The 14890-nt window shown below is 44.5% G+C and overlaps 1 protein-coding gene across 1 annotated transcript in view; it reads right to left on the bottom strand.

Moving 5' to 3' along the window:
• The window catches only part of ME1 (malic enzyme 1), a 357418-nt gene extending 343828 nt beyond the window's left edge, over positions 1 to 13590 (bottom strand). The window contains exon 1 of the mRNA XM_067560758.1: positions 13453 to 13590. Within this exon, the coding sequence (XP_067416859.1) occupies positions 13453 to 13497 (45 nt within the window). The 5' untranslated portion in view covers positions 13498 to 13590. The remainder of the gene's footprint in view (positions 1 to 13452) is intronic.
• Positions 13591 to 14890: the final 1300 nt, after the last annotated feature.

The raw sequence follows: 14890 nt of genomic DNA, 5'->3' as shown, positions 1-14890 counted from the left end.
ATATCTAAGACCTGGTCTACACTGGTGGCTTAATTCGAATTAAAGTCCCTTAATTCAAATTAATTACTCCCGCATCTACACTTGCACATTGTTAATTTGAATTAAGGAGCCTTTAAAATCGAATTAATAAAATCACCTCTGCAAGTGGATTAGCGCCTGAAGCACATCAGTTAATTCGCATTAGTGTGAGTGTGGATGAAATGGGACTTAATTCGAATTAACTGGCCTCCAGACTGTATCCCATGATGCCCCATTTCAGTACCCTCCCCCAAATCAGCCCCGGGAAGATTTAAATCTTCATTTCCTGTGGTGAATGGGTTTAAAATCCAAGCTGCAATCACTCCTCCACACACACAACAAGCCCTTTGCAGTTCGTCTCTCTAAGGGTTTGAAATATTTCACCACCCCTATCCCTGCGTGGTGAATGCGTTTTAACTACCCAGCAAGCCCTTTGCAGTTTGTCCCTTTAAGATTTGTCCCTTTGAAAGTTTAGCCCTTTAAAGTTTGTCCCTTTGAAAGATTTCACCCCCCACCCTGCGTGGCAAATGCTTTTAAATGCCAACAGTGAGAGGAAATTCTTTGCTACATTGTTGATGTAGCAATCATGGAAATTGATATTTTCTTAAGAGTTTATTCACAGTGCTACATGTGGATACATTATATCATGCTTTCCATCAGTGAAATGGAAACATTTGTATCACTGTATTAATATACTAACTGACTCCCTTGGTATTTATCTTACATTCTACAGACACCTGTAGAATCAAAATCAAAGGCAAGCAATATGCAGGGGGTGGTAGGGGGAGCATAAAAGGCAAACAGCATATAGGTGGAGGAGGGGTTCGTTTGGTGAAGGGAAAAATCAAAGGCAAGCAATATACAGGGGGTGGGGGAGGAGCATAAAAGGCAAACAGCATACAGTTCTAAAGTAATCCAGGATAAGCTGCGATGTATTTGTCACGGTCAAAATGAGAGCATAGTTCAGCTGGCTCCATGTGCCTGCAGCAATGGCGATCGGGGGAGTAAAAAAAAAACAGCATGAAAATCCTTTTCCTGTTTGGGGGTGGGGGAAAAGGGTGGGGGAAGGAGCGCTGCATCCTGGGACGATGACACTTGTCACAACAGCCTCTATGATTAGTTGCACTGTGGGATAGCTTCCCACATTGCACTGCTTTCTAATTCGAATTAAGGCTGGCCAGTGTGAACGCAAGAAACCAGCACAAACACTGTAGTGTGGATAGTCTGCAGCGCTTTCTATAAATCGCTTTCTGTAATTCGAATTAAGATAATTCGAATTAGTGCTGCAGTGTAGACATAGTCTAAGAATAAACCATATTTGCTGGCAGTAAACAGACTCCACAATAGAAATTATGATGGAGATATGTGCTTTAAGGAAGTTTACAGACCAACAGACAAAATGGTTTTGAAGATCTATTCCTCTGAAGATTTTAGAACTCATTAAAAATACATACTGAACAAGGAATACTTATATTTTATGGACAGATAGATATAGCTGTAGAGATACATGCACACATGAAGACTAGATGTTACATTAGTTATTTAAACTAAAATGAGAGGGGGCTAGAATGGAAACTATATACATTTTAACTAGAGAATTTGATACTACAAATGCTCTAAAAGACAAAAAGAATATAGTAGGTGAAAAATGTCACATTCGTCTCTACAATATATTTTGTTATATTTTCACTGACATGTTAACATGAGCAAGTATAATATGGTTAAGTTGTTCTGAATTGTGCAGTCAAAGAATTATACATGACTCAGAATTGAAAAAGCAGTCTACAACTCCAGGAAAAAAATATAAGAGGCTTTGGCTTTCCCTCCAGAAATAGGTTATTGATTACAATCTAGACATTGACCTGTAAAATATTTTTAATGAACATTAATTGACATTCTACAGAATATGTAAAAAAGTCTGACTCTGCCTTTTTATTAGCTGAGCTTCATAATGTTCTGTCTAGCTCTTGCAGGAGTAAGTCCCATAATCAAGGTCCAACTCTGCATGTAATGGTCTATGAAAATTTTTCAATGAATTTGTTATTTTTTAAATCCCTCTTCTTTTTATGGCAGGAAATAGACTTAAGGGCTACATTCAGGAAATGATCTTTTTTCTGAAAAAAAATCCACTTATCTGTAAAAACTAAAATACATTTGCAAAGAGATAACGTTTGCAACAACTACCAGCTTTACAGAAAAAGACGGTTCCTTACCTTGTAGCTGTTGTTCTTCGAGATGCATTGCTCATCATGTCCATTCCATTGTAGGTGTGTGTGCGCCTCCGTGCACAGTTACTGGAACTTTCCCTTTAGCAGTACCCGTAAGGCTGGCTCCAGCATCTCCTGGAGGTCCATGCACATGCTGCAGTATATGAGGCACTGCTGGCCCTATGCTCCCTCAGTTCTTTCTTGCTGCCAACTCCAACAGCAGGGATGGGGGGTGGGTCATGTAATGGACATGAGCAACACATATCGAAGAAGAACAGTTACAAGGTAAGTAACCATCTTTTCTTCTTCTTCGAGTGCTTGCTCACATCCATTCCATTGTAGGTGATTCACTAGCAATACCTTGGAGGTGAGCCGGAGTTACGGATGAGCTGCCTGCAGCACCACTCTGCCAAAGCCTGTGTCATCCCATGCCTGCTGGACGGTGGCATAGTGGGACGTGAACGTGTGTACAGACGACCAGGTGGCAACCCTGCATATGTCTTGCACAGGCCCTCTTACTAGGAAGGCTGTGGATGAGGCTTGAGCTCTGGTCAAGTGGGCTGTAATTATCCCCGGAAGTGTTCATAGTGCTTTGAGTGCTCATAGCCAAACTTGATGCAGGAAGTTATCCATGACGAGATGCGCTGGGCAGAGACAGGTAAGCCTTTCATCCAATCAGCCACCACAACGAAGAGCTGCGTAGATCTCCGGAATGGTCTCGTGCACTTGATGTAGAATGCTAATGCCCACCTAACATCTAGCATGGGGTGGGGGTGGGGGGGATGACTTTGACCACTCAGTCCACGGAATGTCTGCTCGGGGCATAAACCGAGGTGAGCCATGACTGAAGTGGTCTGAGTTTCAGCCGAGCAAGCCTCACCACATAAGTGCAGGCCGCCATGTGGCCTAAAAGGTGCAGAAGTGCCTGGCTGTTGTAGTCAGGCAGAGGTGCAGGCGAGCAATGATGGCGGATATCACCTCGAAGCGGGGCTGGGGAAGGAAATCTATAGCTTGGGAAGAGTTCAGGACCGCCCTGATGAACTCTATCCACTGCACTGGAATTAATGTGAACTTCTGCTCATTTATTAGCAGGCACAGCTGGCAGCAGGTGGCATGTCAGATCTACACTGTTCTGGACCCTGGACCTGCCCCCTGATTAACCAATCATCCAGGTAGGGGAAAATTTGGACCCCTTTGCGCCTCAGGTGCACCGCCACTATCACCATACATTTCGTAAACACCCTTGGGGCCGAGGAAAGGCCAAAAGGCAACGCTGTAAACTGGAAGTGGGAGCCGGCCACCACGAAACAGAGGAAACATCTGTGACTGGGAAAAATAGAAATATGGAAGCATGCGTCCTTTAGGTTGAGGGCAGCATACCAGTCTCCTGGATCTAGAGAGGAAATGATGGAGGCAAGGGAGACCATGGGAAATTTCAGTCTCTTCAGATATTTGTTGAGATGACGCAGGTCTAGTATAGGCCTGAGACCCCCTGTCGCTTTGGGGATGAGGAAGTACCTCAAGTAAAATCCTTTTTCCCTCATGTCTGGTGGTTCTCTACCTCTTGCATGAGGAGTTGCTCGAGGAGTTCCTGAAGAGGGATGGGGAGAGAGGGTTGTTGGGAGGCACAGAAGAAAACTGGAGGGAATAGCCTTCCGAAACTATGCCGAGGATCCAGTGGTCCAAAGTGACCTTGGCCCATTTGGACAGGAAGGGGGCTAGGCGGTTCAGGAAGGGATGGGAAGAATCCAGGGAACAGGCTGGAACGCCATCCTCAGGCGCATCTACAAAAAGATGGCCTTTGATTACTGGATCGCCTAGACAACCCTTGCTGGGGGGCTAAAGTGGATCCTGGTGTTAGTCGACGTCTCCTAGACCCACTATTTCTGTCCCTTTGCCTGTAGGGCGTGAACCACTGTGGTTAGTATCTCTGCTGCTGCTGGCCCTGAAGACAGAACTGGTGCCTTGAGGCCTGGGGCATATAAAGACCGAAGGAGTGGAGTGTGGCCCTCAAGTCTTTCAGACTATGCAACTTCGCATCCGTCTGGTCCAAAAACAAGGCCAACCTGTCAAAGGGGAAGTCCTGGATGGACTGCTGGAGTTCCTGGGACAGTCCTGAGGATTGCAGCCATTAGCACCTACGCATACAGAGGGCAGAGGCCATGGCTCTGTCTGCCAACGACTCCTGCATCCGAAGACGCCTGCCGCACTGTTCTGGTCACCATAATACCCTCCTCCAGGATGGTATTAAAGTCCAGCACCTGGTCCTGGGGCAAAGCGTCTGCAAAGCTCTTGAGTGAGTCCCAGAGATTGAAACTGTACCTGCCCAGGATAGCCTGCTGATTGGCAATGCGAAACTGCAGGCTTCCCATAGAATAAACTTTTCTCCCAAACAAGTCAAATTTTTTATTGTCTTTTGGACATGGAACTGGCAGCATCTACCACCAGGGTACCGGGAGGGGGTGTGTGAAAAGGTATTCAAACCCTTTGGCAAGGACATAATATTTCTTTTTGGCACCCTTAGAGGTTGGGGCCACTGATGAAGGGGTCTGCCATAGGGCCTTCACTATCTTTAATACCCCCCTAATGTATAGGGAGGGCAACCTGGGCTGGAGTGGCCACTGCCAGGACATTAAAAAGACTGACTGATGCCTCATTTAGCTCCTCCATCTCCAACCCCAAGTTGGAAGCCACCCTCTTGAGAAGCTCTTGGTGCGCCCTGAAATCATCCAGGGGCACCTATGGTCCCGGGGTGACCACCTCATCTGGGAAAGAGGAGGAGGACTAGAGAGGCATGGTGGGTGATGGCATCATTCCCACTGATGAGGGGACCCAACAGAGGTCCCTTCCTGGGGGTCCGAGTCATCGCTGAAGGCTGAATGATGGCCCTTCTCCGGTGCTGGTGGTGCAGACTGCACCCCAGATGACCTGAAAGACAGCAAACCCGGGCCCATCGGAAAACCCCAAGGCCCCCAATATGGCCATTGGGGTGGCCGCTGCTCTATAGACCATCCCAGGACTGTCTGAGCAGGCAGGTGCTCTGGAATCTTTTGCTGGTGGCGGCAATTCGCCTGGTGACCATCCTCTCAAGAGGACGCCAACTCACTGTCAGATGACCATGGTGGGACTGCATTGGAGGCTCCCGTTGCACGGTGCCGAGTGGAGGGGGAGCAATGACCCAATCTGTGGGTTCACTGGCACTCTGGAGAATGACCTTTTGACATTGTCAATCATGAGGACGATGAGCCCTAGTGCCGGTGCCGTGACCAGTGCTGACGCGGGGAATCATTCTCCAACCCTGAACTGGAATGCCTGGAGCAGTGCCTGGGCATCAATGACTTATGGCACCACTTCCCCTCGGTGCCAACACTGACTCCGGTGACCAGGTTCTGTGCCACGTCAGTGCGGGCGAACTCCTCAGTGCCAGGGAGCAGGAGCGGCGCTGGCTCCCTTCTGGAGAGCAGCCTCTTGCAGGTGACCCAGACAGGTGCCGCCTCCTGGAACGAGCTTCACCCGGTGCCGAGAGGGTGACCTCACTCCGTGCCCCGCCGATGTGGGGTGCTTCGGCGACCATGACCCGGAGCGACTTCTCGGAGAACGGCGCCAAGTCGACCCTCCATTCGGGATGACCGGGCTGTTGGAGATTTTCTCCCAGGCTCCGAGGATCATCTAAGCCAACCAAGGGGTCCCAACGTGGGCTTTCCCTGCAACACCGGCCCCCTATCTCTGGGTGGGTCTGGAGGCTGGGGCAGGGGCAGCATAGGCAAGACCAACAAGGTCCATGCCACATGAAACACCTCCGTCATCAACGGCGTTGGCAGGTGCAGAAACACCCTCCCACTCCCAAGAGTTAGGGGTGGCTCTCTGGGTGTGGACACAGGCTCTGGTGGCGGCGAGCAAATCTCTGCTATCTGACCCCAGTGAGGTCCCATGCTCGACCCTGCTTTCTTGGACGTTGGAGGGAATGGCCTCGCTCTGCGAGTTGCTTTCGCTGTTTCTTCCTCAATGGAGACGAAGAAGTCCAGTGCGAGGCGGAGCCAGTGCTGGCGGTGTGCTCTGCGTCGATGCCATGCTCGGTACTGAGGCAGTGCACGTTGGTTCGGAGGCTGGTCTGACTGCTTCCATTAGTAAGGCTTTCAACCAGATCTTTGTCTTTTTGAGTTTGAGGTCTGAAAGCTTAACTAGGTCCAATCTATCTAACTAAGACAAACAACAAACGACTAAGGAGAACAAAAAGGGATTGAGAACACTTGTGATGCAAGTCATAGTAGTTCCAGCAACCATCACAGGCAAAAAGAAGGAACTGAGGGGGCGTAGAGCCGGCAGTGCCTCATATGCTGCAGCATGTGTGCGGGGCTTCAGGGGGTGCCAGAGCCGGTCCTATGGGTACTACTAAAGGGAAAAAAGTTCCAGTAACCGCGCACAGACACCTGCAATGGAATGGACATGAACAAGTACTCGAAGAAGAACTCATTTTAATTTTTCTACCTACAATTTGACAGCATCTTTTCAAATAGTGCTGAAGCCAGTCACAAATAAAACTGTTTATCTATGGCCACAAAAAGAAAAAAGAGAGTTAACAGAGATTATTTTTTTAATAAGAAGGGAATTATAATAGTGCTCTCTCAATGAGAAAATATAGTGAACCTTGCTTTTAGTAGATATTGATAGTGTACAATCAGTGGAAATACCAAAATCAAGGCCTCAAATAACTCCTATGATATTCTGTAGCTTTAATGTCCCATTCTCTAGGACATCTAGCATTGCTTCAGGTATTACATGCAGCCTGAAGAAAGACTAACCTTTCCCCACACCAAAAAGGAACTCTCTTACTCCTCATGAAGCACATGTAAGGCATGTACAGAGAAAGCTCTTCCCAACTAATTTTTTTATAAAATTAAAAATAAAAAGTATAACAACAGAGGATGCCCCTAACCAGTTAGGAGTATTTAACTTGTTTCTGAATGGTACATGCCCTTCCAGTTTTCCATAACTGCATTGTGAGAGTTCTGCTTAAATACAGTTCCATGTTCAATTCCTGGGCTAGCATGCATCCAGTGCCAACAGCTGAAGTCTGCCTCTTTCTAATCTTTAAGATCAGATCAGGCAATATACAGATTAATACTTGGCAAAAACAATTATGTAGTGTACCATCATGTACTCAACTCTTTTGTTATGAGAAAATACAATTTACAGCTACTAGGAAAAGAAAGAGTAATCTGCAATAAATTTGTCGTTCTACAAAAGATACTGCTGTTTACTGTTTTAAAATTATGCTGCCTAAGCATGTTGCCATTTCCAAGAATATAATATTTATTAGTTATTCACATTAAAGGAAAAAGCTGTTAGGATGCAGTTTCCTGCACTTGAAGATATAAGAACCAGCATGCAGATTGTTGTAACATATTTTGCTAGTTTTACTATGAAAACAATCCCACAGCAGGTAAAAATAGAAGCCTGATTAAAGGAGACACTACAGCAACATGCTTTAGACAGCATTTTGGAATAACTGAAACAATGTAGAGAGACGGGGAAAGGGGAAGGAGGTAATACCTTTTATTGGACCAACTTCTGTTGGTGAAAGAGACAAGCTTTAGAGCTACACAAAGCTCTTCTCAATGAAACAAAGTACACATTTTACTTGGCGCACCTACAGTATTAAAAGTTAGCTACAGATTTCAGACAAGCCCATATGATGACCTTCATGGGTATTGTTTCCAATTACAGTGCTTCCTTTATTTAATTAGTTGTGCCTATTAAATTTCTTCAGTGACCAAAATTTTCAAACCCAAGTGCCTAGGGTGCTCCTAAATCCATATTTAAGCATCTAAATAAAGATGATTTGATTTTTAGGCACTGCTAACCTGCAGTCAATTGAACTGAAGATCTAGATATACATGGATTCCAGCTTTTTCAAGAAATTAATTTATACTAAGTTAAAGAAAAAATGTGGAATAATAGATTAGATGTAAAATTATAGTGAGAGTAAGTGATGCCACTCATGAGTGAAATAACCAAAGAATCCTCCCTTCTTTCCTCAAAACTTGCAACAGTCAGACCAACATTGAATAAACCACACTGGATGCATCAGTTCCCGCTAACCACCCACCAGTATCAAACCTCTGAGAAGGTTAAAGTAAGTTCAGAGACAACAGCCAAAGGCCAACTACAAACACATAAATGAAGCTAATACCCTCCAACTGGCACTATCTCAATCCAAGCTATGACATGGGACAGAAACCACTTTTGCGGCACTGATTGATGATGTCCTGCTGTCAGTGGATGGTGGGCGGGCATCCATTCTCATCCTCCATGGCCTCTCTGAAGTATTTGACACTGCTGACTATTAAATACTACCTCCTGATAGGTGGCATGACCTGCACTAAAATGGTTTAAATCCTCCCTAGAAGGATACACTCAAAGCGTTGTACTGTGAAACTGCACCTTCATCACTGGATATCTCATTTGTGGAGTTCCCCAGATATCAGTTGTCTCTCCAGTTCTATTCAACATTATATGCAGCTATTAGGTGAACTGGTAAGATGACAGGGACTCGTGTCAACAATGTGCAGATGATGTACAGCTCCACTTCTCCTTCATCACACACAATCACACCACTATCAGCAAAATGTCCCAGTGCCTAAACAAAATCAGTTTATGATTGAAAAACATCTGATTGAAGCTGATCCCAAGCAAGACAGAGCTAATGCTTGGGAGGCAGAGGAAAGCACTTTGAAGAGTTTTCAGCCACAGTACAGTCTCCTTTGGTTAAAGACACATACCAACAATTGATCAACTCAGTCTGGGGCTTGGGAGTGCTCCTAGATTCTTCACTGATGAAAAGCTCTCATGTAGTAGCATCCAGAAGCAGCATAGCAGTTTTCCACCATCTTGGGAGGGCTAGGTGACCCTGTCCTAGTGTGACAGACAATGACCCAGCCTCAATTATATACAACTTTGTCACTTCCCACCAGGACAACACAATGGAATATATCTGGCCATCACCCCTTGGGAAACTCTTCCTAGTAGAGAATGCTGCAACCTGTCTTTTCAGTAATATAGGCTATTGCAAGTACATTGAACCTGTCCTCTGCTCTCTACACTGGATTTCTATAACATATTAATTCAAGTTCAAGATCTCTGTCCTACTCTTCAGGGCACTCAATGATATCTAAAAAGTTGCCTTAAGCTCCAAGATTAAGATCATAGTCAACAACTCCATTCCTCAGAACTTTCTAGCATAAGGCTAAAGCTCATCTGTTCAGGAGACAAGAGTTTTCTTGGGAGCCAACCAAAGACTGTGGAATGAACTTCTATAGAAACATAAGACCACCAAAAACCACAGCAGCTTCCACTCCAAGTGCAAGGCACATTGCTTCGACCTTGCCTTCTAACATATAGTAAGGTGTACACCTATCAAAACAGTACATCACACACACAATTTTCCCTCTGGGTAGAAGGGGAGTGAACGTATGAACCACACCTGATAGATGTTAGTCATGTCACTTAATATGCTAATAGAAGGAGCTCAAAAACTACAGAATGAGGAAGCTATAAGAACATATATAAAAATAAAGAATAGCCTATTTACCTTGTCAAATTCTGGAAAAGACCTACTATTCTTCCTGGTACAATTGCATTAAAGTTATAAACCTCCTCATTTCATAATTTTAAAGGATTTTTTTGTAACTGATTCTAATCTGGTTTTCAAGTTATCAGTTTTCAGTATCACCAAGTAACAAAACATTTATCTAAAAAAGGATTTATTAAGAAAGCACTAACTTAATCAGTCTCATTTTTCGACAAAATACCCTTTATTAGAAAAAGAACTTTAACCATAATTGTAATGATTACTTTATAGATATTAATCTATGAAATTACTGAGTCAGGATTCGTTGAATTATTTACATACAGTTTAAGTTAAATATACTTTGCAAAATATTTAAAAAGATTCATGTGGGTATATATGCCATATCTTTTAAAACACTAATACAATAAACATTAAGAACAGAACAGAATGTGACATTTTTTCAGGAATGTTTGCAGCAGTACCTCTCCACATCCTCACTGGATACAGAGGAAAACCTACCCATGTGGTCATTCCCCATTACATTGTTACATTTACATATATGTAAACTAGATGTAAAGTTCATTCAGTACTTCATTTATAACTTAATAAGAGCTGAATGTCTGTTTAAAAGTTTGAGGTGTATGTCACAAGGAAAGCCAGAAGTAGGGGAGTAACTTTTGTCGTGTTTTGCTCTATTTAACATTTCTGACAGATATAACTATGAATATTAAGGTGAATTTTCTAGATAACAAATATCTGTTTCTTGCTAAAAATAATAGAAAGCAGGAGTTACCCGTATTCTGGACGCTAGACTTATATTTCATAATTTTATCATTAAGACTGAAGAGATTTTTATTAACAGAAGACATGGCATGAGAAAAGATATAGCCTACCTCTACATTTATAGTGGCATGTAGAGCATAGACATTGCACTCCCAACTAGCACAGGTATAAATAGCGGTGTAGACAAAGAGACTCTGTTTAGGCAAGTAAAGTGCCCTATGCACCTGTGGTAACCCAAAGTATGTACCCTACATGTCTCTCTACACATCCAAGCAGTACCTCCAACATCTATACTGCTATTTCTATTTCTATACTGCTCCCAGCTGCCAGAGCCTTTCCCCGCTGCCTCCCCCCTGCCACCCATATGCCAGAGCCTTTCACTATGGCATGATGCTGGTTTGCTTTGAGGTTTATGCATTTTATCCATCAGAGGTTCACAACATGGTTCATTTTCATTTCATTTAGGCACGTAAGTGCCTTTTGTGGATCTGGGCCATGGTGACCAGAAACAATCAGTTCACTTCCCTAAGTGCAAATAATCCTTCCTTTGTTTAATAAATCAGTTTTAAATATAAAAATTTGTTTTGATAAACTTACTTTTTTCCCACATTTAAGTTAGTTGTATTTAACTAATGAAAACAATTTTAAATGCATTGTGCATTTTTAAGTCCAATTTCGATCCAAATGCAGCTTGACACAAGCCGTAAGTAGAAAATTATTCATCTAATAAATAAAAGTAATTCATAATTTTCTAACAAAATATAAAAATTAAGAATCTGAATGAACAGAGCGTAAACTATATAATTGTTTACATATATGGGTATAGCTATATTGTATACTCATTCACAAAAAGTAGTATTAAATTTAGTGTAAAGATTATATTTAGTTACAAATCAATGTTTTAATGATTTTCAACCAATGAACGTCAAACTATTTTGGGAAAATAACTAAAAAGTGCACATGCAAAACCAGATTAAAATCAATTATTTAAATCAAAAGCTTCTTGCTTGCTGATTTAAATCATGATTAAACTCAGCAATTGAAGTCAATCGCCATGAATAACTGATATGATAGTTAAATGGAAGTGCTGATACTAGTTAATTTCAGACCTCACAGAGCACCTCTTGATTAGCAGAAAAAGTTTTTGCACTTTTAAATGCTGCAAATGTTCTTTTGTACTTTAGAACCATTAAAGTTTATTGTTTTCAAGTTCAACTCAATACTTTTTGCTGGCAAATAGCCCTTGTGATTGGAGCTGATAGTCATAGTCCATTATGTCTTATGTAGCCACAATTACATAAACCATCACCACAACTGGCAATGTTTTTTTCAGTGCCCCACAAACTCATTTGCTTTTCTCCCCTCCACTAATAATCATCTATATTGCCACATAGGTAGTAGAATCTCCTCCCATAGGAGAGTCTTTTTCTCAGTCTTGTCAGACCCAGTAATCAGGAAGCAGGTTGTGGGGTTCTTCTCCAGATCCAGGAGTAGGACTCTGTGAGACACTCTCTCACTAACATAGAGGCAGCAGATTGCAATTGGACAGAAGCAACTCAAGTAAAGTTTGTATTAACTAGATCGGTGCAGCTGATGTCTAATAACATTTTACTACTCATTGGAAAATGTTATTGCACATGTGTAACACAAATCATCATTCACAGTAAAGAGTCTCAGCCAGGAAAACAATAAAAATCTTCCTGCCTAGCACTGAAAAGCCAAAGAGATGCTCTTCACTCTGGGTTGCAATGGATGGGCAAAGTTGGGGACAGAAAAGGGGTGGGGGTTTTGTAAAAGTGGCTTCCACCAGATGCATTTTAGAGTTCATACTAATTCTATCTAGCATTTTACTTTTTAAAGCAAGAGGCTTTGTTTGTCTTGGTTATTCAGACTTTTTAAATGAATGCTGTTACTTTATTTCATTGGGGGAAACATCTGAAGTTGTTTATCATCACTCTTTGGATTGGTTTGTTTGTTTAATCATAAAGTACTTTTGATTCAAATTATGCAATTGTACATACATATTAGACAACAAACACATTTACAAAAGGAAAAGAAAAACAATGTGCTCAAATGAAAATTAAATACCTTTTTTCCTTGTCACCAATCAAAGGTCAAAACCTACTTTAGCAATTCATGGGGGTACCCCAGGGGAACAGTAGACAATTGTGATAGGTGGCAAGGGCACTTATCATAATGCCTCACTGACATCTCCTGAACCAAGGATAGGAGCAGAGCCAGGGTGCCAGGAAAATAACTATGTTGGAACAGGGAATTTGTATGGGAGATAGAAGTATTTGAACTTTCTATGAGCATCTACCTTTTTCAGCACCTATCTGATGGGTTCTTCCTTCATTGTCTGCCAAAAATATGTCTGCTCTGCTTGACGGTAAAAATAGCATGTAGCAATATCCTCATATTTGTTCAATGGGCAAACTGAGACTCTGGGACGTGAAGTGACTTGCACAGGTTCATAAAGGGAGAGGGGGCACAGCAGGGAGCTGAGCCTATATTAAGAGTAGCAGCCTTCCCTAAAGCAGCGGAAGCGTGAGCTGATCTGTGGGAAGGATCCGATGTTGCTGAGTCTACAGGACAAGTGCCGCTCCCGCCACTGCTTTCCCCCTCCCTCCCCGCCGGGTGTCAGGCTCTGCTCCCGGCCCCACCGCTTCCCCAGTCGCTACAGCGTAACAGGTGCCGGGCGGGCTCGGCGGAGACAGAGGGCTCCCCCGCGGGCCGCTGACTGAAGGGCAGGGGAGGCGCCGTTGGATACGCGTCCCCTGGCCCGGAGCTGGGGGTGGGGGGAGAAGAGCCGCCGGAGCCTGATCCCCTCCCCCCCTTAGCAGCGTCCCGCCCGGCCCGGCCCCGCCCTGTTACCTTGTTGAGATGCGGGTTGCGGGTCACCTCGTAGCCCCTCTTCATGGTGAGCTCCGCGGGCTGGGCCGGTCACTCTGACTGCGGGAGCCGCTGCCGAGGCCAGTGTCCGCCGGGCTGGGGAGAAGGAAGCGCCTTGTCACGCCGCCGCCACCGCCTCCAAGCCGGGGTCAGCGGGGCACAAGCGTCGCTGAGTCAGCGAGCGGAGGAACTGCTCCGACGGGAGCGGCGCGGCGCTGGGCGGGGCGGGTCAGCGCCCGGAGCGTTCGTCTCCCTCGCGTGACTGCGCCGAGCCGGAGCTAGCGCGGCCAGGGCAGCGGCGGGGGGGGAGAAAGGGGCTTCCTGGGGGGACAGGAGGGGCTGAGGTGAGAGACGGGGGATGCCGGCCACGCGCGTGGGGGGAGGGGGGATCTGCTGCTGGGGGAGATTTGGCTGGTGAGGGAGGTCCTGAGGAGTCCGGGCTGGGTGGCGAGGATGGGGCGGGGGGAGTCCTGTGAGGGAGGAATTGGCCATGTGATAAAAGGGTGAGGGAGGAGCTGGCCATGTGAGGGATTTGGGGTGAGGGGATGAGAACAGTGTGGAGGGACTGGAGCCACGTGGTGGAGGGGTGAGGGATTAGGGGTGGGGGAATGAGAGGGGCCTGCGCTGACTGGGGAGGGATTTAGAGGTGGGGTAGCAATCCAAGAAGATGTGGCGATTTGAGGGACAAGGCAGTAGACAAAATATTGGCAGGGAAGTATGCTCTTGCCCCCGTCCTACAAGAGCTTGCATGCTCCATCCCTCTTTTTTTAGATGTCCTGTAGGCTGCTTATAAAATATTACTTGGGAGGCTTGCAGCTGCCAATCCAATCTTGTTTTGTTCAGTGATGCCCTTCATATCTGATTAATGTCATTATTATATTTTCTTTTTTAAGTGGTTCAGATTCTGAATTTTCCACATTGGAGTGTTGATCTTTTAAGACTTCTGACAGCATGTTCCACACCACCTCCCTCTTAGATTTGGGAAGGCACTTCAGATTCTTAAACCTTGGGTCAAGTGCTGTAGCTGTATTTAGAAATCTCACACTGGTACTGTCTTTGCATTTTTTGTCAAATCTGCAGTGAAAGTGTTCTTAAATCAAACAACATATGCTGGGTCAGCATCAGAATCCACAATAAAATGAAAATATGGCAGAATGTGGGTAAAATCAGGTAGCTGGAGACAATTCTCCCCCAAGAGGTTCAGTCACAAATTTAATACATTTTTTTAATGAGCATCAGCATGGAAGCGTATCTTCTGGAATGGTGGTTGAAGCATGAAGGGGCATACAGATGTTTAGCATATCTGGCACATAAACACCTTGCAAAGCCAGCTATAACAGTGCCATGCAAACACCTGTTCTCACTTTCTCGTGACATTGTAAATAAGAAGCGAACAGCATTATCACCTATAAATGTAAAC

This window comes from Emydura macquarii, unplaced genomic scaffold (genome assembly GCF_026122565.2).
Source record: "Emydura macquarii macquarii isolate MOO-44397 ecotype Brisbane River unplaced genomic scaffold, CSIRO-AGI_Emac_v2 contig_2297, whole genome shotgun sequence".
Lineage (NCBI taxonomy): Eukaryota > Metazoa > Chordata > Testudines > Chelidae > Emydura > Emydura macquarii.
This window is presented reverse-complemented; position numbering and strand designations above follow the sequence as displayed.